The 27,553-nt window shown below is 49.0% G+C and overlaps 1 protein-coding gene across 1 annotated transcript in view; it reads left to right on the top strand.

Annotated features, from left to right (window-relative positions):
• The window catches only part of SARDH (sarcosine dehydrogenase), a 61,619-nt gene that overhangs the window by 8,267 nt on the left and 25,799 nt on the right, over nt 1–27,553 (top strand). Inside the window, exons 4-15 of the mRNA XM_044453048.1 lie at nt 3,446–3,767; nt 4,969–5,147; nt 5,546–5,725; nt 6,546–6,669; nt 11,523–11,623; nt 14,814–14,918; nt 15,945–16,074; nt 19,522–19,608; nt 20,701–20,791; nt 24,705–24,846; nt 25,946–26,029; nt 26,323–26,436. Coding sequence (XP_044308983.1) covers nt 3,446–3,767; nt 4,969–5,147; nt 5,546–5,725; nt 6,546–6,669; nt 11,523–11,623; nt 14,814–14,918; nt 15,945–16,074; nt 19,522–19,608; nt 20,701–20,791; nt 24,705–24,846; nt 25,946–26,029; nt 26,323–26,436 — 1,659 coding nt within the window. The remainder of the gene's footprint in view (nt 1–3,445; nt 3,768–4,968; nt 5,148–5,545; nt 5,726–6,545; nt 6,670–11,522; nt 11,624–14,813; nt 14,919–15,944; nt 16,075–19,521; nt 19,609–20,700; nt 20,792–24,704; nt 24,847–25,945; nt 26,030–26,322; nt 26,437–27,553) is intronic.

Below are 27,553 nucleotides of genomic sequence, written 5' to 3'. Positions count from 1 at the left end.
CAATATTTTTTTGTCTTATCACAAGTCCACCACATATGATAAAAGGTTTATATTTGCATTTCCAACATCCATTTGACATATTTGAAAACATCTTTGCTATTCTATTTGACAATAAATACCATCTATAAAACATTTTATAGAGATTTTCTTTATATGAGGTTGCTAAAGTTACCTTGATATTTCTTTCCCACAACTTTTGCCATTTCTATAACTCAACATTATATCCAAAATTTTGTGCCCATGCTATCATAGTTTCCTTAACTTGTTCATCTTCCATTCTTGTATCCAAAAGAAAATTATACAGTCTTTTAATCAAATTCTCATCTGATTTTAAGATCACTTGGTCAAATGTTGTTAACTCCTTATGAAAACCCCACATTTTATAATCTTTAACATATCTCGATTGTATTTGAAACTTATGCCACCAAGAGGTATTAATACCCTGCTCTTGTCATTCTTGGCTCGATTTCAATCCTCCATCATTATCCAAAATATCATCATATTTCACAATCATATCAAAATTCAATGCATTTGGATATGCAAGAATTTTCATAGGCGAAATTCATCTTGGCAACTTAGTGTACAGTTTTGTCTTTAATTTTTCCCACACCGACATTAATGACTTTCTAATATAATGATTTAAAAAACAACCATGTGTCTTACACTTCTTTATGTTTACTTCTCATACCACATATAAGCGTGCCAACCCATTTGTAGAACATGCCCTTCAAGATAAAGGATTCTCTTATTTTTTAACATTATCCATTCTTTTAGCCACGTTAAGACAGAAGCTTGATAGTACAGCATCCAGTCAGGCAGACCAAAACCCCCCATTCCCTTTGACCTCCTGAAGCATTTTTAATCTAATCCTTGGTTTCTTCTTTTGCCATACAAATCTCAAAATTTGGGTGTTTAGATCATCAAAAAGTTTTTTATCAATTTTTATGGGAATTGTTTGAAATAAAAATAAGAACTTTGGTAATATATTCATTTTAGCTATTGCTGTTCTTCCCAACAATGATAGTTGCAAATTAGCCCATTTTTCCAGATCACTCTTAATTTCCTTAAGTGGTTTATTATAATTATCTTCTTTCAATGTAGTACATTTAGCTGTAAGAAAAATTCCCAGATATTTAACTTTTTTAACAATTTGAAGATCTACTTGTTCCGTCAAAGTTATTCTCTGCTCCAGTGTGAGATTTTTCACTAGCAATTTCATCTTTTCTCTATTTATTTTCATCCCAGTAACTTCACCATACTCTTCTATCTTTTGTAAAAGTTTAGATATTGTTACCAAAGTTTCCTCTAGAATAAAAACTAGATCATCTGCAAATGCTTGCAATTTATAGCTTTCATCTCTAATTCTAGCACCTTTAATATCCATATCATCTCTAATATTTCTATTTAACACTTCTAAAATCAATATGAATAACAATGGTGATAGCAGACATCCTCTGATAGAAACCATTTTTGTTGCTCTTGATATTCTGTGCAAGTCTCAGCTCATAATCGGCCCTAGCCTTACAAAGAAGCCTTCTGCAACGGGCCTCTTCCTCCCGGTATACCCTTTTGTCTATTTGCCCCAGTGCCCTTTTCCTACAGAGGTTCCTCTTGCGTCTAATCCCTCTGACCACCTCTTTTGCATCCATGGCAGCACTCTCCTTTGCCTCTCCACCTTACTAACTAGAGGAATCGTCAAGGCTTGCGCCTCCAAAACCTCCCTTTTGAGTGCCACCCACCCCTCCTCAACTCGCTTGCCTTCCAGTAACCTATCCCAGGGGACTTTCCCCAGTCTGGCCTTCAGTTGGCCAAAGTTGGCCCTCTTGAAGTCCCAGCTTCCAGTGCTCGACCTGCTGCCCGTCCGCAGTCCCCTGATCTCAAAGCAAAGGATGGAGTGATCGCTCGCATCCAGAGCTCCCCTAATCTGTACTTCATCTATCAGCTCCTCCCTGTTGGTCAAGACCAAGTCAAGGATGTTTTCCCCCCTCATCGCCTCTCAGACCCTCTGTGTGAAAAACCCTCCCTCTTGCCTCTTGGATCCTCTGCATCCTCTGCACCAGGCCTGCCCTGTTTCTCCTGGTTGCACAAGATGGTGGCCAGAGCTGAGCACTGCAGAGCACTGCACAATCCTCTTCCATCCAACAGGTCATTGTGAGCCATGCAGCTGACAGAGGTGACTGAAAAAGGTTTTATGATTGGGACACTGGAAGAGGAGCAAAGCAGAACTGTCTGGTGGCAGCTGTGATACAGCTCCTGGGGAACACACCTGGCTTCTGGCTATATCATCTCACATGCACACCCCTGCCACCAATGGCAGCAAAACACTTCCAGTGTAATGCTTTCGCAAAAAGAGCAGACATTCAACAGAGAAGACTGAGGGAATCCAGCATTCCTGGGCAGCCACACCATTTGTGGGCTGGTCCTTTGAGGTGGAAGACCAAGGAAGATGAGGAAGAGGTCAGGGGAGCTGAAGGGAGCAGCTCCAGCTGGCTGCTAGGGAGGTTCAGCAGGTTCCATAGCAGCAGGGAAACTTCCAAGGGGTTTCCAGGCTGGCTAAGCAGTTATTCTAATTCCTGAGTAGTGTTCTCAGAACCCCATAACACCATTTTAGTGATCTGGTTTTAGTGCTCTATTTGTTACAATTTCATGGATATCTTGTCCTTTCCTCTTATGTAAGGAGACCATGGTGGCTTACATGGTACTCCCTCCTTTCCATTTCCATTTCACCTTCACAACAACCCTATAAGTTAGGTCCAGCCGAGGGTCAGCAGATGCCAGAAACAGAGTAGCATAGGTACAAGCCTGATCGTTCTGTAGGAAAAGAGCCTTCTGTAGGAGACACCACACAAAAGGCCCTGTGGCCAGTGGCTTCCAAGTGGAGCTCCAAGTCCATGTCCTACACCAGAAGGAATGTCGTGGCTACGGGAGAGACCAGCCTGCCCTTGCCTTAGTAAGAAGCAGCACCACTGCAGGGGACTTGGGTCACAGTTCCTTGTAAGAACCAGCACCAGCTTTAACATTAAGAACTAGTGCTGCTTAGAAGTATTGGGTGCTCTTCAGGTATCAGGCTTTTTGTGGAGGGAAGGAATAAATGTTATTGTTCCAATGTTATTTATATGCTATTGGTGTTATATTCTATTGCTTTATTCATCAGTTTCTTGTTAACTGCCTATTATGTAAACCACCCAGAGATCCTTGCAGGTTATTAGAGCAGTATAGAAACCGAATAATTATAGTGCTGAATATTACTTTTTACCTCTGCTGTCCTAATTCCAAACTGCCTTGTGGGCTGTAATCCTGAGGGCAAGCACTTCTCATTAGTAAACTTTTTAAGCCACTCTGGGAGCTGTTTGGAAAGAGGAGGAGGGTGAAAGAGCATTATTAATGAATAAAGAGCAGTTTGCCCAAGGCTGATGAGCTGCATTCCCCATCTCTTGCCATCCAGGTTGCCATGGCCCACCTGAGGCGTGTGATCCAAATGGCCTCCTCCATTCAGCCCCTGTCCTCTGGGCGAAGCATCCGATGGTTCAGCAGTGGGACGGGGCAGCCACCAGAAAAGAGTGTCCCGTACCAGAGGACACTGAAGGAACAAGCCCCACGAGGGCTTGGGCCCACCAAGCCCCTCCCAGCTTCAGCAGATGTTGTGGTGATTGGGGGGGGCAGCATTGGATGCCAGACCACCTATCACCTGGCCAAGATGGGGCTGACCAGCGTTGTGCTACTGGAAAGGCACCGCTTGACGTCTGGCACTACCTGGCACACTGCAGGTAAAGGTGGGCACTGGGTGTATGAACAAGCCACAAGCAGGGAAGCCACTCCTGCCATCATGGGATGGATTGGGGTGGCCTCAAGCAAGGGCTCCATGGTGGAGTGCCTGCTCAGAATTGGGAAGGTTCATGGTCTGACCTCAGGCAGCCTCTCCAGGTAGGGCTGGATAAACTCCTGCCTGAAACCCCAAAGAGCTCTTCATCAGAACACTGTGAGCTAGAATCCTGCCTTATTTTAGGGGAGAGGCCATAGCTCAGCAGCAGAATCCTGGCTTTGTGTGTAGAAGTTGCCAGGTTCAGGCCCTGGCACCATCCCTAGGTAGGGCTCAGACAGACAGGGCATCCTGCAGTGAGCAGCAGCCTGTCTGTGTGGGTGATACTGGACTCAGCAGAGCAAAGCACTGACTCAGGAGGATCCTGTCCTCTTCGCTTGCCCTAAATGTGCCCAGTGCAACCAGAGTGAGGTGAAAAGGCATTTCCCCACCTGATGCATCTGGGCATGTTTGCAATGGGCAGGAATCTGTTGTGATGCCAACCTAGCAAGCCGCAGAGCTGGGGATAACCAGCTTAGCAACCACCCCAGAACCCTACAACAAGCCATGGGTTCTGGGGTGGAAGCTCTCCCCGGCTGTGCACCTTGCTGGATTCAGATGGCACAGGAAGGTGGGGGCCATAAGGGTGATTTGGGAACCCCTGTGACCCGTGAGTGGCACACGATGGGAAGAAACTGTCGTAACTTTTTCCTCTGTGACATCTGAGCCTGGCCTGTGACTGGGTTCACATAACCCAGCCAGACGTGGTGGCTGGCTTTTCGTATTACCTGAACCCAATCTGTGTGCTGTGGTGCAACAGCTGCTGCCACAGCAACACGTGTGCAATGTGTATTTCCCCCAAAGCGCTGGTTCTGCTGCACTTTGGCTGGGAGAACAAGCAGGTTGCATGTGCGCAGGGCTGCACGGTAAGTCGGAGGGGAGGCTGAAGAGCAGACAAGAGCGGCGGGATGGAGAAAGTGTGCCATGTTACACAATATTCTCTGGGTGGCAGCATTCTGCAGTTGTTCAGGGGCAGCCCCCCCCCCACGCCAAAATGCCCAGGAAATGTCAGTCACGCCTGGGACATGCATGTTGGGAATGACTTTGGGAAGGTCTCGCCCTGCCAAGCGGTGTTTCTCTTTGACACATGAAGCCTCTGCTTCCCTTAGGTCTGCTGTGGCAGTTGCGTCCCAGCGATGTGGAGGTGGAGCTGCTGGCTTACACTCGAGATGTGGTCAGCCAGCAGCTGGAGCAGGAGACAGGGCTCGACACGGGCTGGATCCAAAACGGTGGCCTCTTCATTGCATCCAACAAGCAGCGACTAGATGAATACAAAAGACTCATGTCTGTAAGTCTGAACTTGGCAACTTGGCTAAACACTCTTGATCAAGAAAAGGTGTTCTGTTAATTTGTTCTTTAGACAGCCATGGCCAGCAAGTCTTGCCTCCTCCCAGTGACAGCTACTGTTATCCCCTCACCACACTCCCTTTAAGCTGAAATTTACATTTCAGAAGCATTCAGCTTGGCCGGTTTTGGATACCGATAATGCCCTTTTTATTTTTCCAGGCCTTCTAATCTTGGTGCAAGGATTTTAATCTATAATCTGTAATCATTATAATGAAGGCTGGCTTATAAATCCTTCAAAATAAATTGGTCTCCCAAGGAAGCCCCAGAATTATCAGCAACAGTTTGAGAGCCCCTGGCCCAACTCCTGCTGAAATGCCCATTCTTTTAATGTCTTTGCAGCTGGGTAAAGTCTACGGCATTGAGTCATACATCCTGTCTGCCGCGGAAACGAAAGAGTTGTACCCTTTGATGAATGTGGATGACCTCTGTGGCACTCTCTATGTCCCCAAGGATGGTACGATGGATCCTGCTGGGACCTGCTCGACCCTTGCCCGGGCAGCCAGCGGCCTGGGAGCTCAGGTAATGGCGTTCCATCATGTTGTTTCCCCACAGTTACCGCCAGCAGAAGCAAAAGCCATTGAAAGTCCATTGAGCAAACCCTGCACAAACAAATGTTTGTCCAAGAAGCACTCCGAGAGAACCATGTGCCCAGAACAGTAGTAAAAGATTAGCAGCTGCCAATAGGCACATGCTGTGGCTGCTTTACTGGGGGGCCTCAGCCACAGCTGCGCTGAGGAACTCTCGGGGGCTGTGGCTTTGCAGCGGGGGTCCTGCTCTGCTTGCAGAAGGTTTCTGGCTTGCTCCTGGCAGCGTCTCCAGGCAGGGCTGGAAAAATACCTTCCTGGAACCCTGGGGAATCCTTGCTGCCAGCACTGGGCTAGATGGACCAGCAGGGGTCTCATTTTGCCTGGGGCAGCTTCCAAGGTGCCTGCGTATCCTAAACTGACCACATGTGGATTCTCCATGTAGAGGAAAGACCTCAGCAAAAGAGAGGATGAAAGAGAACGCTAGTTTGCACAGAATTTGCATGCATGAATAATACGTGTGCATGCATTTTCGGAACTATTTCTGCAGTCTGGATAGACAGCCAGTCAGTCTCACCAGTCAATGAAAGAGCGTGAACACACAAGCAGTGTGCAAGCTATCCCACCTGCTGCCCAGGTGCTGCGAACTGATGATGTGCAAAGGTTCCCATCTTGAAACTAGAATCAGCAAAGCAACAATTCCAGCAGAGGACTGCCCTCTGAGAAGAGACACCTGGCCACATATGCCCTGATAGCCATTCTGAGGATGGGCAGGGGGTCATTTTATGGACACATGACTCATTTCCTTTTTCTAGGTTATTGAGAACTGCCCTGTGACGGGCATTGAGGTTAGAACAGATGACCTGGGGATCCGAAGGGTGTCAGCCGTGGTGACGGACAATGGAGCCATCCAGACACCCTGTGTGGTGAATTGTGCAGGTGGGTGGGAAAGGCCAGAGAGGCGTGAGAATGTGGTTTACTCTTGCAACACATGAGCATGCCCCATCCAGGCCTCTGAACACAAGTCCACCAAACTAACCACAACACCGCAAACACCTCCTTGCACCCGGATTCCTAGTTTCATCAGCCCTGCTTTAATCTGTGTATGAATTAATAAGTTTGCACTCCTCTGAGGAGTTGAGGTGCCTGAGGGCCGAGAGAGCTCTCCAGGCCCCCCGGGAGCAGCCCCCCTCTGGACAGAGGGTCGAGGGAGAGGCCGCGGGAGGAGCAGCCGGGGAGACGTGGAAGCATGTCACCCACAGGAGGAGGAGGCAGCACAGCCTCCTCCTCCTCCTGGTGCCGATCGGGAGCTGGGAAACAGGTTCTCTCCGCTTGGGGAGGCTGGGGCTGACGAGGCCTCGGGGGACCAGCAGGACCCCCAGCCTGGGACCACAAGCGGCAAGGGGGCCGCTGCAGGAGAGGCGAGGGCCAGGGCACGGCCGCCCACCAGCACCGGGAAGACACGGTGGCGGGTGATTGTTGTTGGGGACTCCCTGCTGAGGGGCGCTGAGGCGGTGGTGTGCCGCCCCGACCTGGAGACCAGGGAGGTTTGCTGCCTGCCAGGCGCACGCATCCGGCATGTGAAGGACAGAGTGGAGTGTCTTGTTTGCTCCGGGGGTCACCAGCCGCTCCTGATGATCCATGTGGGGACAAATGACGTGGCCAGGCAGAGGGTGGTCGGGATCACCAGGGACTTCGAGGCCTTGGGGAAGAAACTCAGGGACCTAAAGGCTCAAGTGGCCTTTTCATTTGTCTTCCCAGTCTGGGGATTTGGGCCAGGCAGGGACAGGAGGGTCGCCGAGGTGAACGACTGGCTTAGGGTGTGGTGCCAGAAGAAACGCTTCGGGTTCCACCACCATGGCACCCAGTTTCTTGCCAATGGACTTCTGGCAAGGGACAGGTTGCACCTCACGAAGATGGGGAAAAGGTCCTTTGGAGACGCTCTAGCGAGCTTCGTCCAGAAGACTTTAAACTGAGCCGGGGGGAGGGATTGGGTTCAGGCCCCCCAGAAATGTGTCTGCACTGGACAAGTGTGGGGAGGGGATCAGGACTCTGGGAGCGGGGTTTTAGAGGTACTGCAGGGACTGACAGGTATCCGGGAGGATGGGAGGAAGGAGGAGGCTGGGAACTCCAAGGATAGGAAGTGGTGGGAAGGAGTTGAGGTGCATGTACACCAATGCTAGGAGCATGGGTAACAAGCAGGAAGAGCTTGAAGCTCTCCTGGGAATAGGAGGGTATGACCTGGTGGGGATCATGGAAACTTGGTGGGATGAAAGGAATGACTGGAATGTAAACATAGAGGGGTATCATCTTTTTAGAAAGGACAGGAAGGGAAAGAGGGGTGGGGGCGTGGCTTTATACATCAGGGAAGGGATAGGATGCAGTGAGATAGAATGCAGAACAGATGGGAATTCGGGAGAGGCAGTCTGGATGAAACTTAGGGGTTTTGACAGGGAAAGAGACCTGACAGTGGGGGTATGTAATCGCCCTCCAGGTCAACTTGAGACCCTGGATGATGTCCTGACAGACCAGATTCTAAGGATATCTTGGGGGAGAGACACAGTAATTATGGGAGATTTCAGTCTCCTGGATATTACTTGGGAGACTCACTCGGTGGTGGCAGCCAGGTCACATCGCTTTCTAGAAGCTATAGAGGGAGGGTTTTTCACACAGAGGGTCTGAGAGGCGATGAGGGGGGAAAACATCCTTGACTTGGTCTTGACCAATAGAGAGGAGCTGATAGATGAAATACAGATTAGGGGAGCTCTGGATGCGAGTGATCACTCCATCCTTTGCTTTGAGATCAGGGGACTGCGGACGGGCAGCAGGTCGAGCACTAGAAGCTGGGACTTCAAGAGGGCCAACTTTGGCCAACTGAAGGCCAGACTGGGGAAAGTCCCCTGGGAGAGGTTACTGGAAGGCAAGCGAGTTGAGGAGGGGTGGGTGGCACTCAAAAGGGAGGTTTTGGAGGCGCAAGCCTTGACGATTCCTCTAGTCAGTAAGGTGGGGAGGTGGAGGAGAGCGCCGACCTGGATGCGAAAGGAGGTGGTTAGAGGGATTAGATGCAAGAGGAACCTCCATAGGAAATGGGTACTGGGGGAAATAGACAAAAGGGTATACCGGGAGGAGGAGGCCCGTTGCAGGAGGATTCTTCCCAAGGTTAAGGCTGATTACGAGCTGAGACTTGCCAAGAATATCAAGAGCAACCAAAAGGGCTTCTTTTCAGCATGTAAAAAGGAAGAAGAAGGGGAGACAAGTGGTGGGATCACTAAATAAGGAGGAAGGAGATCCAGTGACTGATATGAGGGAACAGGCACAGATGCTAAATGACTATTTTGCCTCTGTGTTCTCTCCAAAGCAAGGTGGAGGATTAGATGAGGCCGGGGACTTAGGGGCACAGATTAGAGTTACCCCCTCTAGAAGTCGGGAGGGGCTCCTCAGGGCATAGGACATTACCAAGGGGCCAGGCCATGATGGGTTTGTAACCCAAAGTACCCAAGAGTACTTTGAGAGTTGGCAGGGGTTCTCTCACGCCCACTAGCCTCCATTTTTGAGACCTCGTGGAGAATGGGTGAAGTCCCAGAGGACTGAAGGGTGGCATCAGTGGTCCCAATTTAAAGGGAAGCATGTTGATGCCAAAACTGCTTCCAAGGCAACACCTGGAGGAAAAGAGTTTTGAGATACACCAAAGCACTGTCTGGTGGATTAGGGCATGGTTATCCTTGAACCTATCCTTGAACACCCGCACCGATTGGGCCTCAACAACCTCTCGTGGAAGCCCATTCCACACCCTCGGGGTCCTGACTGTCAGGAAGTGCTTCCTGGCATCCAAATGGAACCTGGGCTCCCTGAGCTTTGCTCCGTTGGAGCGCGTTCTGCCTTCCTCTGCAGGGGAGAACAGGTCTCTACCCATCTCCTTGTGACACCCCCTCACATACCTGTATGTTGCCAACATATCCCCTCTGAGTCTCCTCTTCTCCAGGCTGAAGAGACCCAGTTCCCTCAGTCTCGCCTCATACCCCATCCCCTGCAAACCTGACACCAACCTTGTGGCCCTATGCTGCACTGACACTAACCTGGCTATATCCTTTCTGCAATGAGGGGCCCAAAACTGAGCACAATACTCCAGTTGCAGGCACACCAGAGTCGTGTAGAGTGGTAGTAATCTCTCTCTTGATCTAGAAGCCACACTTCTGGCTATGCAACCAAGGGTGGTGTTTGCCCTATTGATGTTCAGCCTGCAGTCAACCAGCACCCCGAGGTCCCTTTCACAAGTGCTGCTCTCCAGCCACTTGTCACCTAACCTGCACTTATGACACCCATTCCGATGCCCCAAGTGCAAGACCTTGCACTTATCCACATTGAACGCCATCCTGTTGTCTCCTGCCCACTTCCATAGTCTGTCCAGATCCTTTTGGATCTGGAGTACCTGCTCCTCAGTTGTGGCCACTGCTCCAGTTTTAGTGTTGTCTGCGAATTTGATCAGCAGACTGTTCACCCCTTCTTCCATGTTGTGAGTGGAGCCGGCTGGAGGCGGGGGTCAGACTAGATGGCCTGGGAGACCCCTTCTGACTCACTGTGTTTCTATGTTTCTAGTTGTGTAAATTGCCCATTTGGTCTCTGATTTGTGTAGCTTCCTGTTTGCACAGGGCTAGCAGTGGCCACAAAAGTGAATGAGGATCGAACACAAGGGGAACAAGGATCGTTCCCCCTTTAATGATTGTAAGCCACCCCGAGGCTCATGTGATGGGGCGGCATATAAGTTGTATGTATGTATGTATAAATAAATAGCCATGTCAGCAGAGCCCCACTGGTTTCAGACTCTCTGGTTCCCCCCTTGCACCCCTCCGAAGAGAAGTGCTCTCTCGCTCGCTCGCTCTCTTTCAGAATTCCCAGCTTAATTAAAATATGCGGATCAAGGGACAGTTGCTTCAGGCATCGTACTGATTCTTCTGTGCATGACAGTGGGATTCTGGACGCATTAGCACCCCACACAGTGCAGGGTCATCCCACAGTTGCTGGGTGTCTGAGCTTAGAGGCTGAGTATTTCCTTCAGGCCAATGTCCCAGTCTGAGGCCACTGCCAGAAGTATCAGGAAGGCCCGTAATTTCCAGGGCGACAGCACTCCAAGACCCAGGTGGCGTGGGGCTTGTGCACTTATCCTGGGCTTTCAGATCTTGGCATCACTTAACAAGTGGGGTTCCTCAGAGGCCACTTTGCCCACCCTCTGGTTGATGAGGAAGTCCAGAGCTACAGAACCTCAGCTGGTGTCTGCCCTGATTCTATCTGAGGAATCTAGCAAAGGAAACCCCCCATGCTATCCTCTTCTGTCAGGACTGCAGCTTAACTAAGGGGAACAGAGGCCCAAGGCAGTGGCAGGTGATGCCAAGAAGGAAGGACCAACATTTTGATGCTGCAAGCCCTGGCTCTGCCGCAAAACTTAGCACTTGATTTCTGTGCTGCGTAGAATTTAATTCCTGTGCACTCCAGTTGCTCCTCAGAGTGTGCAAGGGCAAAAAGCTGGGGCCCTGGACTCTTTTCCTCCAGGTGTTGCCTTGGAAGCAGTTTTGGCATCAACATGTTTCCCTTTCAGCTTCCTTCTTTATGTATTAATTATTGGAGTTCTAACCACCCCCACCCCCACCCCACCGTTAGCCGCATGGCTCTCTTTAAAAAGAGGAGGAAAAGAGAACCAGGAATTGAAAGCAAGCTTCCTGCATCAGTAACCTTTGCAGAAGATGGTGCTCCCAACTGCTGTGGTCATTCAGTAATCAGCCTTTGCTCTCCAACAGGTGTGTGGGCCCAGAGCCTGGGCAGGATGGCAGGTGTCCATGTGCCCCTGGTAGCAATGCATCATGCCTATGTGGTGACTGAGAGGATCGAGGGAATCCAGGTCAGTTTATCATTTGGGTTTAAGTTCTGTGCCTTCTAATACAGCACTTTTATAGCGCAATCCTAGGCAAAACTAGGCAGAAGAATCAGCAAAAATCCCTACAGCTGCCAGCCTGCTCTGGCTAATGTGGCTGGCTGGGAGATGTTGGGAATTGTGGGACCTTTTTATGTGCAAGCATCCCTGGATTTGTGCCTTCAGTTTCCAAGGTACTGCTAGGTTTCCCTTTCTTGCTGACTGCCCTGGGTATATACAGGTTGAAGGGCAGGATACTGAGATCAACAATAAGAGGGAAATCTTCTCAGAAGCTTTTTCTAGTAATACAGAAGCCAAGTTCTGTCCCCTTAACTACCCAGCAGTCCCAGGATGACAATGTATAGAAACGCAGAAACAGTTCAGCAATAACCTTGGCATGTCCCAGCAGAACTACTGAATCCCCAAAGAACCATTAGAGTGCTGTGAGAAAGGCATGACTTCTTAGCCAAGGCTGCAAACAGCCCAAAGGAGAAACATAGGAGCAGGAACAGAGCAAGTCAGAAGGGGCCTCCTGGTCTGACCCTGGCTCCAGCTGGCGCTGCTACCATACGCACGTGGAGACGCGTGGCAAAGACATGGCGTGCAGTTTCTGTGAATGATTGTTCCAGCCTGCCCCTGCAAGGACGTAGGCAGGCGTGTCTCCCACATCTCTGTCTACTTTGAATGCAGACATGATCACTGAATCCCACTGGACTGAGGAACTGCCAAGTGTAACTGGGGAACTGCTGCATTTCCATAGCAAGGCCTCTGCTTCCATCCCCATGTTGGTCAGCGTCTTCAGGCAGGGCGGAAACCTTGCAGAGCCAGTGTTGCTGGTCAGTGTCTGCAGCACTTGGTCTACTTCAGCTTTCTGTATTCATCAGAAGCACCCATAGCTTAGTGGCATTTTGTAGGCAAAAAGGTCTTCCATCCCCAGATGTATGTCCAAGCAGTGCTCAGAAGGAGTTTTGCTGAAAACCCTAGAGAACGATTGCTGCAGGCGGTATTGACAGCATAGAGCTAGGCAGACCCTGTGTCTGATCTTAAAATCCACTTTAAAGCAGCCCCCCTCATCAGAATCGTGAGGATGTGAATCTTGCTTTTTCAGCAGAGTGGCTAGAGCTTAAAGGTTAGGAGTACTGAAGAGCCATTGCTGCCAGTCAGTGTCAACAAGACTGAGCTAGATGGACAAGATCTTTGACTCATTACAAGGCAGCTTTTTGTGTTCCCAGGTCCCCCTTTTAAGCTCACTGGCCCCCTTCTGCTTTGCGTGCAGAATGCCCCCAGTTCAGTCCCTGGCAGTGTCACCAAAAATCTCCTGCCAGAGGCATGGTGTTGTTTGGTGGGCTTCTTTTCGTTTGTGCAGGTGCCTTGAGTCTCTCACGCACCCCAGTGACTACTTTGCAGAGTCTAGTGTGTGGCACACTTGCAGTTTTAATTTGGAATGAATTTCAGAGAGATGCAGCCCTTTTTGAGCCTTTCGCCCTTTCCTGGCAAAATGGTGGCAGCAAGTATGTGTGACACCTGGATATGCTTTTGTTTCACTGATACTATGGGAGAAATAGGAGGGGTTATTCCTATCCTGCTCAGATTTCTCTTGCTTTCTTGAAGCAAACTGTGCAACATGTGAGCTCTTTGGAAGTGGGATTCCCTTCACTGAGTACAGCAAAAACAAGAAAACAACAGCTCATGTTAAAGAAGGAGTCTTACAGTTCCTTATCTTGCATTTGGAACCCTTTTGAGATATGTTACACAGGCCTGTTCCTGCAAAAGGCCCCGGCAGCAAATATGCAGAGGCAGGTTACCCTTATAAAAATGAAATATTCAATCCAGAAAAGCTTGTTCCTCCAACAGACACTAGATGTCCTCCTAAGTCCCTCTGAATGGCACTCTGAACTTTGCATGGCAAGAAATTGCTCCTTGGAACCTCTCAGAGCCTAAAAATCGTGCGGTGTGAGGTCTTTCTTGCCTCACTCCCTTTCCTTTCCTAAAGGATAAAGGACTTTGGTAACCCACAGATTTAAATGTAAAGGGAAACCCCTAGATTTGGGACAGGTATACTCTGATGAATGTTATTAATGCTTGTTGGAGATGTTTGAGCTGTCTGAATGTCCTGGGCAATTAATGAGAATATGGCTTACCAGTTAGAGGGAGGCTGTGCCAGTGTGGCATGCTGGACTGTGGAGACCCAAGGTCCGCCCCCTCCTTGACCTGGGGTCACTCACCAATCCTTGGCCTAGCCCACCTCACAAGGCCATTGCAGGGATAAACACAAAACGGCCACTGAATAATTGCCCATCCTGCTGGAAAATTGTGCCTGGGGTTGGAGAGAGTTCCTTTCAGCTATTTCACTCAAAAGGGCTGCTGCTTCCAGTGCCTAAAGGGCAGCTTGCTGAAACCTTGATCAGCAGCTAATTTTTCAGAGCAGGGGTTCTGTTCTGAAATGAAGCCAGGCCTAATGGGCCAGTAATGCTGGTTCCCATAGAGGCAAAAGTATCCCTTCTTCTCAGCATGAATTTGTTTCCCTTGGTAGGAAACAAAACTCTCCTCGGAGTCAGAAGACCCAAACCCAGCCAAACACTGAGCAGAATAATTATGTAAAAGGTGCTGCTTCTACTTTTATTACCCAGCAAACAAAAAGAGGGCAAAGGGGAGTGCCAAGCACTTTGCACTTTGGGGATGGCGGGCACTTTCCAATCCTGAGAGAATGCCATGGGTGCTCACAAAATGACTGCCATGGATGGGGTGGCGAATCATAAAGCACTCTTTTCCTAGAAGGTAAAGTCTTCTTCTAGTGAAGCTAAAAGATCATTCTCTTTCCTCCCAATTACAAAAGCAATTAATTAAGAAAAAGTAAAAATTAGGTAGTGCCGGGAGTCTGGTGGGTGCCAGGAGAGGTGTGCATGGACACCATGTTGGAAACCTTACCGTTATGGACTCTTTCACACATTGTGTGGTGGAGGACCCGAGAGTAAGCTGAAGGGGGAGCCCACAGCCGTGTGCCTTTGCTCGCCAGTGTCCCTTTGGAAATGCATTTTGTCATTGTTGCCTTTTACACTGCAGACTTTTGAGGTGCCGACCTGCAACGGTCCCCATGCCAGTCTACTCCATGCTTCTGTGGAGGCCTTTTCTCCTTTTTGTCCCACTTTTGATAGTTTCCCTTTCTGGATATTTTTAGAACATGCCAAATGTTCGAGATCACGATGCATCAGTGTATCTGCGTCTCCAAGGCGATGCCCTTTCTGTGGGTGGATATGAGTCAAATCCAATCTTCTGGGAGGAGGTGAGTGATGCTCTTAATTAATAATAGTAACAACAACAACAACCACATTCTCTAGGGAGGTAGTGATGGGGGATTGTTTTGAAGCAGGAGTTTATTAGCACGAGAACCTCTTCAGTGCTTCTGGCTCCACAGGTTTGCCAGAGAGCATGACAGCTGAGACCACACTGAAGCTGAGTTTTAGCTCATGCATTTTAGAAGCTCCAAGAGATCTTTGTGAGAAGGTGCAATCTCCAGATAATGCGGGCATTAACTCTCAGCATTCTGATCCTTGGCCATGCCAGCAGGGGCTTCTGGGAGTTGAACTCAAAAACACCTGGAGATCTTTTGTCAAGCGCCCTGACCTACATTTCAGGGGCATTTGTGGAGTCCGGAGGCTTGCATAGAGATCCCGGCAAGCACCACTTGGCGTGTTGTCCACTAAACCGTCCTGGGCAGTGTGGGTGTCTTCGGGCTCTGCAGTGACAGAGGAGCGTTCACAGTGCACAACAACTGCTGCAGGAACAGCCAAGCAATGAGGAGCCTCTGGATTGGCCAGGACTGGTGTGAAGAAGCAAGTTTCCAGCTTTCCTGGATTAATTTACTTATGCTCTTTTGTTCTTCACCTAAAAAGGCCCACAAATCAGCTTATTATCAATCCGTTGGTAATTTCCCTGCTTTTGTGCAGTCTTTCCCACATCCTGAAAGGTTGAGAAGACATGGCTACTGGTGAGAAGAGTGTGAAGCTGCAATAGACTGTGTGTTTTTGTTTTTAGTCCCACTTCCCTTGCCTTAAGCCCCACCTCCAAGAACATCTCTGAAATGAAATTTCCCTCCGTTTGGCACACCAATCTAGGGCATGTTTCTGGCTGCTCAGGTTGCAGAGGGCGCCCATCTTCCCTCAGACTGCGGTGGATCATGTCTCCGCATGTATGCAGTGGGGGGTGAGCTCGTGCTTGTGGCAAAGGCAGCCTGCCAACTCCAATCGCCTGCTCAAAGACATGAGTGCTGGACACCCCACATTTGCTATATCCGTTGTTGCCCTCACAGATTCTGGACAATTTTGCCTTTGGCCTCTTTGACCTGAACTGGGATGTGTTCATGCAGCACATTGAAGGAGCCATCAATCGCGTCCCCATCCTGGAGACCACAGGGATCAAATCCACTGTCTGTGGCCCAGGTAAGAACACCTAAGGGCTATAAAAATAAGTAACTGTTTTAAAGAAGTTTTTAAAGAGAGAGAGAGAGAACCTTTCCACTTCCCCACTGATGTATTTTGTGTCATTATAAGCCATGCCATATCTCTAATTTTGTCACAGTCGGTCCTTCTCAGCACATGATGTGCCTGGTGGGTGGATCCCATTCAGTCCCCTGCCTCTGCAGACAGGTTTCTTACTATCTTGGGTGGGGCACCAGGTGCACGAGATTCTACAGGTGCATAAGGAGAAGCTTCTATGATGTCCCTCCCTTTTAATCTCCCAACAGCCTCCCCTTTAGAAGCACCTTGGAGTGCCCAGCTGCAAGGAGAGGGGAGTGCCTCCAGCAGCCGCATTAGCACACTCACCACCTCCGTGCTTGCCTGCCTGCCTGCCTGTCTTTCCTTCTTTCTTTTCCAGCTAAAAATCCTTGTTAGTTTATTTTGGAGACTGTGTAAAGCTGTGTTGCTGTTGCATTTGGCTTTCTGGTGGTTTTCGTGTGCTGACCTAGGGAGTGATAGTTTAAAATGAGATCTTATTGCAGTAGTGTGTTCACAGTTCATAACCCATTTCAAATGTAGCCAAGACCTGATCAAAATTTGCTGTCGATCATGAAAGATATTTGCCTGCAATTATTCTGCATGATTAGCAATCTGAAATCAGAAGCATCCTGCACTCAGCTTCCCAAACTAAAATAGTCCAAACAGTCCCATCATCCTGGTAAAATACTGATGTTGGCTCACTGACTGGCCTAAGTTATTTTACATGAGCGGATGGTGATTGGTATTTTTCTTTTCTTCCTGCAAGTAGCATGGCATATACTCCCTGATCTGCAGGACTCCCCCCTGCCATGTGGTCACTAAACCTGCTGCTGCTGCCCGGAAGCAGACCAATTCAGGCTGGGGAGAAGACTGCTCTGCCCCAGGAGGGATGTCCTTGGCTTCACAGTCGCCTTGTGGCTTGAGGGGTCAGGGAAAGATGACTGGTGGTCAGATGTCTCTCCTGTTTTCCTGGAGGCAGGTGCTAGGGAAAATTTCATCTCTGTTCATAAATCAGGCCAGTATGTCCTGTTGAAAACAAACATGGGAATGCACCAAAAGGAGCACGAATGTTACTTTGGGGGAACAGAGCCAAGCTGGAAAATCATCTGCTCTCTTGTCCCTACAGGGGGTAGAAATGGCAATAAGGCAGCACTTGCCAGACTCCTTGGTTGTGCAGGATGTAAATGCAGCTGCTCCCTGTGATAAGGAGCTTGCAATCCAAAGCCTGCTTCAGTGCCTGTGGGTATTATTCAAATGAAGAAGTAACAGAGAAGCAAATGAAAGGCTCATTAGTCTCTGCACTGCTGCCAGGTACCTGGCCCTGCACACTGTGGTGGAGGGGTGAGCTTGTGCCCCACTCTCATTCAGAGTGGGAGGAGTAGAGAAAAGGTGCTTGTCTGAGCCCCTTGTGGACTGTGCCAGCCCCGGGCCTTGTGAAGTTTGGAGGGCTGAGCTCAGAGGGGGAGCTGCTGCTTTGCATAGCTTAGGACCAGCCTGTGCTGAGAGTCCTGGGTTCAAACATGATGTGTCATGCCAGGCAGCTTCCTGTGTTCCTATTTAAATTATCTTTTTCAAAAACCACAAGGACTAGAATCTTGTTCTATTTTTGGGGGAGGTGCCATAGCCCAGTGGTAGAGCCCCTGCTTTGCATCCACAAGGTCCCAAGTTTGACTCCCAGTAACCCCACCAGGAAGGAACCCTTCCAAATTCTGGAGAAAGCTGCTGCCAGCAGCTGTTGCTGAAGGACTAGCCTGGATAGAACAAGGCAGGCCAGACTCCACCCATGGCAACTCCTGGCATTCCTGTAAGATCAACTGAACTCCAATGGAGAAAGTTACATGAAGTATTTGTACTTCAAAGGAGGAATATAAATCCTGAAATTCATAAATTTTACCTGCAGAAACTGGTTCAGCTCTTTTTATTGTTGTTAAGATCACTCCCACTGTTTCCTATTATGATTATTAGTTATAATAAGGAAAGAAATATTAGTTGCAGGAGAAATGTGGGCTGACCATTTTTGGAGTGTGTGGGCTTTAGTCAGAGGTCCCTGCTTTGAACTAATAATTTTGGAGGCATGAATAATAACCCCTGAAGTGTTTTCAGTCCAACTTGAGGAGTGCTGAGCATTCTCAACCTGGAGGCATTGAGAGGTCTGATTCACTTCCTTGCACTTCAGAAAGAACCAGACTTGCAGCAGCTGCAAAAACAGAGGAGGTGAACATGTTCAGTGGTCAAAGGAGAGAAGCCCTGATGCCTCCTTCCTGCCCATTCCTGACCAGAAGCTGCCTAAGAGACTCTTTGGGCCTGACAGCCCTCCTGGAGCAGGGAGATGCCTTCCTGTTGGGAGGGGGTTTCACTGGGTGCGCTTATGTCTGGCACTACTTGCCATTGTGGGCCCATGAGCCAAGCTGTGGAGTCATGAAGAGGACTTTCTGGCCCAGGGTGGCCAGGTGTCATCTTCAGCAGAGGACCTGTACTTGGCAGAGGACTGTCAGGTATCCTGAAGGTATCCTCTGTTAGAAGGGTTGTCCAGTCTGGTTTCAAAAGAGCCTCAGCAAGGGATAACAGCCAGACAATGGGCCCATCAGTCTGGCACACCAGCCCCATCTGAGCAGGGCCATCATCTGCTCAGACACATCCTCAATCTGCCAACCTCCCTTCCTTATGTAGGGTTCTTAGATTGCTCACTATTTTGATCCTTTCCTAGAATGAGCATATGGCTGACTGGCCTGTAATTCCCCCTGTCTCCTCTACTACCCTTTTTGAAAGTTGGGAAACTGACGCCACCCTCCAGCGCTCTGGATCCTCACCCATTCTCCACAAGGCCTCAAAAATGGAGGGCAGCGGGCACAAGAGGACCCCCACCAACTCCTGAAGTACTCTTGGGTGTACTCATCAGGGCCCTGCACCTTATAACATCCAGTGCCCTGAGGAGCTCCTTGACTTCTAGGGGGTGATTCTAATCTGTCCCTGACCTCATACAGTCCCCCACGTAGATTTCCCCCACCCTGCTTTGGGGACAACACAGAGGCAAAATAGTCATCTGACAGAGGAGCTACTGAAACATGGATAATGGAAGGTGTCTTATTCCGGGCCAGCTCAGGTAATGGCCACTGCCACCTCCTGGAGTTTCAGGCAGCGTTCATTCCTAGCTACACCCAGATATGCTGTCATAGGACTGTCTACATACCCGGAAGGTGCTCTGTCCCAGAGCTACTGTCCTCCTCCTTGTGTGCATTGAATTCTCATGTTTACTTGGAGAGGAGTTCAGTTGTGTGCAGCTGGGCTTACCCAGCTGGATCGCAGCTTGCCATACATGCCTAAGGGCAGCTTCTCTATGGAAGTGTTAATGAAGAGATTCATTCTCTCATGTCCTTCTCTGTGTTCTAGAATCCTTTACTGCTGACCACAAACCCTTAATGGGAGAAGCACCGGAGCTGCGTGGCTTTTTCCTGGGCTGCGGTTTTAACAGCGCTGGTAGGAGGCAAACTGTTTTCTTAAGCAAGAGCTACCTGTCCCTGAGGGCTTGTTTTGCCCTGCAGAAGCAGGACTGGGAGAGCCACGCCTCTGGGTCCACAAGGTTTTTGGATGTCTAGGCAAAGGTAGCAATAAGGTGGCTCCAGACAGCAGGCAGAGAGCCCCATATCAAATAATATAATGAGCAAACTCTGGCCCTGGAAACGGGGAATGGGCAGCAGAACAGCAACAGGGAACTGGGCAAGGAAAGGCAGATGGGGGGGGCTATTGGGAAGCCAGCTGGCAAGGCGCCATCCAGGGGTGAAGCTAGGCCGAGACCTTGGAGCCAACATCCATCTCCCAGCCCACAACAGCAGCGACAGCAATGACCAGAGAGTGACAGGCAGCAAGGGCTGCTGGGGTGGAATGTCTGAAGGTTTTGCAGTCCTTTGAAATGCAGAAGTGCCCTTGTTTAGTGTTTATTTAAAACCTATTAAAAGGTAGAGCTGGCAAGCCTTCTAACGCAGGTCTTGCCAAGCCACTGCCCTCCAAAGATTTCAAATGACAAGTCCCAGAATTCCTAACTGCTGACTATGCTGGCTCAGGCTGATGGGAGCTGAAATCCAAAACATCTGGAGGATACCAGGATGGCAAAGGCTCTGTTTTGGGAATGTAGGGAATGTAGTATTGGGAATGTAGGAGCAGCTGCCCATAGGGACTGATGGTTCAAGGTGGAGAGAAATGTCTGAGCTTCAGAAACATGCGGTTTTGTCTGAGGGAGGCCCTGGGGCATAACGATTATGACTACACGGTAGAGCTTGGTGCAACAGTGAGAGAGTTAGCCTGGGGCTTGGGAGACCTGGATGTGAGTCCTGACTCAGCCGTGGAGCTCACCAAGGCCATTTGGGCCAGTCTCATCGCGTTTGGGCCTGCCCCACAGGGCTGTTGTAAGGATCAAGTTGGGAGGAAGAAGAGGATTATGTGAGCTACCTTGGGTTCCTCACAGGCAAAATGGCAGGACAGAAATAGATATATAGAAATAGATAAAAACAAAGATACATGTGTATAAAGTGGCCCAGTGGCACGGCTGGATCACTCCCTCCTTTCCCTCAGGAATGATGCTTGGTGGCGGCTGTGGTAAGGAGCTTGCCCACTGGATCATCCATGGGCATCCTGAGAAGGACATGTACAGCTATGATATCAGGTGAGCAACTTTGCACTGGGTTCCAGGGAAGGGACAAGAGAGGTAGGTACGAGGGCTTGGAACCCACCCTGGAATGCCCTGCGTGAGTGACTCCTTTATGTCTTCAGGGGGCTGCGGGTGCCTTGAGCTTAAAGCTATGATGCCCCCCCACCACAGAAAGCACCACAAGAAACTTCCCTGCACAGTAACCATCCTTGCAGGAGCTTTAGGTGCTGCATTCTGCTAGCAGGCAAAGCCAAAGGCAAAAGGGGTGTGGACAAATGCCCTTCTTTTAGCTCGAAGTCCCTGCCAGGTTTTGGCCTCAGGTGGAGAGGCATTTCAACCTTCCAGGTGGGGAAAGCTGCCCAGAAAATGGGAAGCCATCAAAGAGATGGGGAAAAGGGAAGCCACCTGGGGAGTCCATTGGGATCACAGGCCAGCTGTATTTGAGGCAGAACCGAGGCTTTGCACACCTGCCCTGCAGTCTCCACTTCAGAATGAGGACACTGGAGCAAAGTTTGAGAGATGCCACTGATTCTTGCCTTTGCGCTTACAGTCTGCCTCCATTTCACGCTGCTCTGTGTGTGTGCGTGTGTGCGTGCATGTGCTCAAGAGTGGGGAGTGCTTGGGTTGGCTGAAAGCCTGCAGTAATTTTTGGAGTCTGGCCCTCCTCAACACAACCAAAAGATGGTTTGTGGGTTGGGGAGAGGATGCTGCTGGCAAACAGCAGAACACTGTGAGACTTTCCATGCTCTGCTTCTCATAGCAGAAATGTGCTGCTGAACCGGCAAATTCCTCACTGGCATTTTTCTGTTGCGCAGCAGAAAAGCATTTCTTTCTGTAGCCTCTTTTCTAGATGTTTTGTGATTTGAATGGGAGTTTTAGTCTGGGAAGTGCCATGATGCAAAGAATGCCTGGGCTATTTTCCAGCCTTCGTATTTGCAGACATGAGACTGAGGAGCAGCTGCTCCTGATCCACAGCCAGGTTTACATGAAGAAATAGGGCTCCCATTTCGGTCCCATCAGTCCTGCTTCAGGAGCTCCAGCATAAAAATAAGAAAGCCTTCTCAGGGCAAATTTCTTCTTTACTTTGTGTAAGGGAAGATTCCATTTCTTTAAAAAAGGTGGAATAGGAAGTGGGATCCTTGGTTCCAAAAGAAACTTTCTACTTTGCAAAGGGGGAAAATTTGACCCCATAAGGGCTGTACTCACCTTTTCAGGGCTACATTATGGTCAAATGGCCTGGGTCAGACACAATGACCCCGAGTACGAGGTAAGTGTGTGTTGTCATTAAATCGTGGATTGTTATTAGCTGCACTAAGTTTAGCTATAGCTTGTTAATGACAAACAACCCAGAGTTTACATCCCAACAAAAGACCATGGGTTCTTTTCCTGGGTTACTTATGCTTAGCAACCCCTAATTAAACCATAATGCAAAATTCACACATAATGACAACCTGCAATTCAACAATCATAGTAGATCTGTACTCTGGATGGGTGTTACATATGAACCAAGCCAGTGGGCTCTACACTAACTGGCTGAGCCTGTTATCAGGAAAAAAGAGAGGATGCAATTTCAGATGCTGGGGAAAATATTTTAATTCAGACCCAACACATTTCTGGGAATCCATCTTTCGGGTACATATATGAGAAAGGAAATAATTGGAAAAGGAGCAAAGAAACACAGTCAAATCTCTTGGTACACAGAACTAAAGCTACATTATAGGAAGTCATTGAAATATTCAAAATATTCAACATGTGCAAGTCAAGCAATTCTCTCCCCCCTCCCCTCCACATTCATAGAAAGCTATCAGTGGAAAAATCTGTACAAAACATACATGATTTAAAAGACAGCACATCCAACCCAGGACTGATTAAAAGACAAATCACTTCAGTCTAAAGTTGCCCATGAAGGAAGGATCTGCCAAATACACACTTCGCATGTTTCAGCAACCAGCACATACAAATGTACAAATTATATTCTACTTTCAAAAATGCTCTTTTGGCACAGATATTTTACATAATTTGTTTTTTTTTACAAAAATATTTTCCTGGCATTATAACCTCTTCTTCAGTTCTCTTGACTTAAAGAGTCTTCAAACAAAACAAGATTCTCTGAAGCATATTTTAGAAAAGTGGCCTCCAGACCAAGGCTTATTTGCAACTGGTGTGCTTAATAGTTTCTTTTAAATTTGAAATGAAATATCCAGCTCCTGTGCAGCAGAGAAAGAGGCACCTCCCAGCAGCCTCCAAAGCCAAACTTCCAGGAGGGGCAGGAGTCTGCAGCTCACCTGGATTTTTCCATGGGACCACCCTGTCCCCGAGTCACAATGCCAGCAAAGCACAGCATGTGTTGCTTCCTGGGTTTGGGCCTTGATGCTAAATGGACAAGAGGTCTGGGCTTGCACGAGGCATCTCCCAAAGCACTCCTGCAGCCGCCCAAGTGTGGGAGAGACGGCTGCCCAAGGCCTCAGAGTCATACCTGTGCAACTGGAGGGAGGGGGCAGCCATAGCTCTTAGCATGGCTATGGTCAGAGCCTCAGCAACAGCATGCTGAATGTCAAAGAAAAGGCAATGGCTTATTGGAATGGCACCACAGAGACACAAGTGTGACAGTGTGCCAGAGAGCAGCTCTCAAGACACTGTACCCAACTGAGTGTCTGCCAGAAATGGATTCGTGCCACAGGGCATCACGGAAAAGCATAACTAAAGCACACAGTGGTTTTCCAAGTCACTCACTCTATATTGTTTTTATAAACAAACCTTGCCCAAAACAGCAACATTTTCCAGTAAAGGAAATACTTTACTTCTCTCAAGAACTGAAGTTGCAAGCATACATGCAAAAGCAAAGCGTCCTGCCTCTGTTCTCTGCTTCTTCTACACTGTTACGAAGTTCATGTCATCCTGACTTTACACTGATTCCTAACAAGATGCAGAAAAGTTTCCCAGTTCCCTCCCTCCCTCCCTGCTGGTTCTGGAACAAAGGCTGCCCAGACACCAACATTGCACAGACTGGAATGGCCCCTGGACCGTCTCACAAGTGTGCAAGTGTGACAGTCTGCCCAGGCATACGGCCCAGCTCTATAGATGCAGGACACGCAGCAGCGTACCTGCAGTGGCTGTGGCTGCCTGCCTTGCTTCCCTCCTGCCATCACCCTCCTGACTGGAGAGTGCGCAAGCATTCTTGCCCTCCAGGATCTGGAATCAAGGAGTAGTGTCACCATAAATCAAAATATGTGCTATTTTGGTGTTGTGCTGTTCTAATGTATAAGGAACAGTGTGTTCTCAGGCAGCCAGCACTAGAACACCTCGGTGTCAAAACCTGCCAACAGGTTCCTTTGTTCTGATGCCGTGGATTCTTCCCTGGAAATTTGCCTGAACATCTGAGGGGGTTGTGGATCTGCATAAGTGCACCGCTCACCATGAGGCTTTTTAAGGGAATCCACAGTTTTGCCCTGGGAATTGCAATCACTCCATTAACCAGTCTCAAGTTGTGCCATCTGTCCAGGGGACTTATTTATTTATTTATTTGCCGCTTCTATAGACTGTCCCATTACTAGCCTCTCAGGGATCCCTTCCCTCTCTTTGATAATTGGCTTAAGGGCTTCCCTAAGGAGTGTGGGCCACATGGGTGCCTCTTGGAAGCCAGAAATGTTGCTGAGGTGGTGCTGGAATGGCCTGTGAGAGGCCTCATCTTTTTTCCCTCTGCTAGGCAAGAATGGTCTCTGTGTGCAGCAGCAAATCCAAGAGGAGGCAGAAACTTTGCTTCCTGCAGCAAACCCTATAGCCCTCCTGGTTCCCCTTGTCCTCTTCCAGAGAGCAGGAAGGCCCTTGGCTAATGTCCCCTCCGTATTGGGTGCTAGAGACTTAAGGGTACACCAGGATGCCTGGTTGGCTGTCCCCAAAGCAGCCCCATTTTTTTCTGCATTTCCAGGAGGTTTCACTGCTCCCTCACCAGCAACAAATGCTGGATCCGGGAACGGAGCCATGAGGCATATGCAAAAAACTACTCAATCGTTTTTCCATATGATGAGCCTCTGGCAGGACGCAACATGAGGAAAGACCCACTCCATGAGGTAAGATAGATACACAGAAACAGAATGAGTCATGGCCTCCTGGGCATAGTCTGGAGGACCTCCGGCTCCAGCTGGCCCCACTCATGTATTCCCCACCATGTGGTTGTCCAATCTTTCCTCGAACACCCTCACCAGCTCCTGCGGAAGCCCATCTCGTACCCTTGTGGTCCTAACTGTCAGCACATATTTCCTGTCAACCAAATTGAGCCTTGTTTCCCTGAGCTTTGCTCCGTTAGAACACATTCTGCAGTGGAAAACAGGTCTACCCACCTCCATGTGACACCCCTTCACATGCCTGTATGTCGCCAACAGATCCCCTCAGAGTCTCCTCTTCTCCAGGCTGAAGAGACCCAGTTCCCTCAGTCTCACTTCATACGGTTGCTGGCCGGTTTGCAGGGGAAGCCGTATGAGGCGAGACTGAGGAACAGGGTCTTCTTCAATGGCATCTTCTCAAATAGGATGGAGGTAACTAGTGGGGCGCCACAGCGTTCAGTCCTGGGCCCAGTGCTCTTCAACATCTTTATTAATGATTTAGCTGAGGAAGTACAAGGAAAGATAATCAGATTTGCAGATGATACAAAACTGGATGGAATAGCAAACACCCTAGAAGACAGAATGAAGACCTTCATTGGGAATAAGCCAAATATTTGGTTGACTTTTACCTGTTGTGGCAGGGAAGCCCCTGACGCTAACTCCTGTGAGGCTTTGGGGTTTCCATCCTGCACCTTAGAAACAAAGTCAAAAGGGGCTTCCTGGGCCATCTAGTCTGACTGGCTCCACTTATGTAATCCCCAACGTGTGGTTTACAAGGGCAGGTTATTGCTTTGGCTGAGATAAGATCTGAGAAGGATTCCAGGGGACTTCTTTGCAATGCAAGGTGAGGATTCAAGTCAGGGTACTGAAGTTCCAGGGAAAAGCAAGAAGGGCAGAGAATAGGCCATCGGATGAGAGAAAAGAGTCTCGTCAGGCCTGAATGGCAAAGCTAAGCAGGTAATTCCTTGGCTACAGGCCAAGGGGGAATGCTTGTGCTCCATTATTTAAAAACTGTTCTTCCTCCCTCCCTCCCTCCCTCCCTCCCTCCCTCCCTCATCCCAAACAGGAGCTTCTGCAGCAGGGCTGTGTCTTCCAGGAGAGGCACGGGTGGGAGAGGCCAGGCTGGTTTAACCCACGTGGCAAGGCACCGGTAAGCATCCTAGGCTCTCCTGTTCATGCTCTGGAATGTAATAGTAGCAAGAGAACATCAGGGCCCACATGCTCCGTGGAGGAGGAGGGCCTCAGTGGGGTGCAGCGGTTCCTAAAGGGATAGGCAAAAAGCATGTGAACGGACAAAATGCATGCAAAATGCATGTATCTGGAGAAACGCATCTGACTTCTCATGCAGACGTTGCTGCTGAGTTCAGAAATGAACTAACACCAACTTGTTCAGGGAGACAGAAATGGGCTGAAACTGAAATTGATAAGCCCGTTCCTTTGCAGGTTTTGTATTATGACTACTATGGTGCGTATGGCCAACCCACCCGTGGAGACTACATCTATAACCAGTTACTGTCAGATGAATACACCTTTGATTTCCCACCTCACCACGAAATTGTGAGTAGACTGATGCGCTGGCTTATAACTAAGACCATGGGATCACACACGTTACACATCCAGGTGGAAAGGAGGGCTGGAAATATTCAGATAACATGCACTTTTATGAACCAGATTGTGGCTGTATCTGATATGGTACAGTCCTATGATGGCAGCTTAGACTAAATTGTACCGTTTAGGCAACAGACAGAAGAATCCCATATTTGAGAGTCCTCCTCGGAACAGGGAGAAGGCCAGGTTAGAAACTTCTCTCCTTTGTGGGCTACTTTCCCTTTTGTAGGCAGGCAGGAATGACTTATGTCTTTTGATGTGGGACCAAAAAAGGAGTACCCATGAAGGGGATGTCCTGTTCAAGTACCTGTTCTCATATATCAAGTCAGGAAAAATCAAATGGACTAGTGCTGCAATCCAGTGCACTTTGGAGTAAGCTCTGTTGAAGTTACAAACTTACTTCTGAGTAAATGTGGGTTTGTTGTTGTTAGTCACGAAGTCGTGTCCGACCCATCGCGACCCCAGGCCTTCCTGTTCTCCACCATCCCCCAGAGCCCACTTCAACTCACACCAACTGCTTCAGTGACTCCATCCAGCCACCTCATCCTCTGCCGTCCCTTTCTTCTTTTGCCATCTATTGTTCCCAGCATTAGACTCTTCTCCAGGGAGTCCTTCCTTCTCATTAGGTGGCCAAAGTACTTGAGTTTCATCTTCACGATCTGGCCTTCTAAAGTGCAGTCAGGGTTGATCTCCTCTAGGACTGACCCTTCTAGATCTCTTAGACAAGGTTTGATCGCCTTGCAGTCCAAGGGACTCGCAGGAGTCTCCGCCAGCACCACAATTCAAAGGTCTCAATCCTTTGGTGCTCAGCCTTCCTTATGGTCCAGCTTTCACAGCCATACATTGCAACTGGGAAAACCATAGCCTTGACTATACGCACTTTTGTTGGCAGGGTGATGTCTCTGCTTTTTAGTATGCTGTCTAGAGTTGTCATAGCTTTCCTCCCCAGGAGCAAGCGTCTTTTAATTTCTTGGCTGCAGTTCCCATCTGCGGTGATCTTGGAGCCCAGGAAAATAAAATCTGTCACTACCTCCATTTCTTCCCCATCTATTTGCCAGGAAGTGCG

The sequence above is a fragment of the Varanus komodoensis genome, unplaced genomic scaffold (genome assembly GCF_004798865.1).
Source record: "Varanus komodoensis strain SLA01 unplaced genomic scaffold, ASM479886v1 scaffold77, whole genome shotgun sequence".
In the NCBI taxonomy this organism is placed as follows: domain Eukaryota; kingdom Metazoa; phylum Chordata; class Lepidosauria; order Squamata; family Varanidae; genus Varanus; species Varanus komodoensis.
The sequence above is the reverse complement of the archived record's forward strand: the minus strand, read 5'-3'. Positions and strand labels throughout refer to the sequence as shown.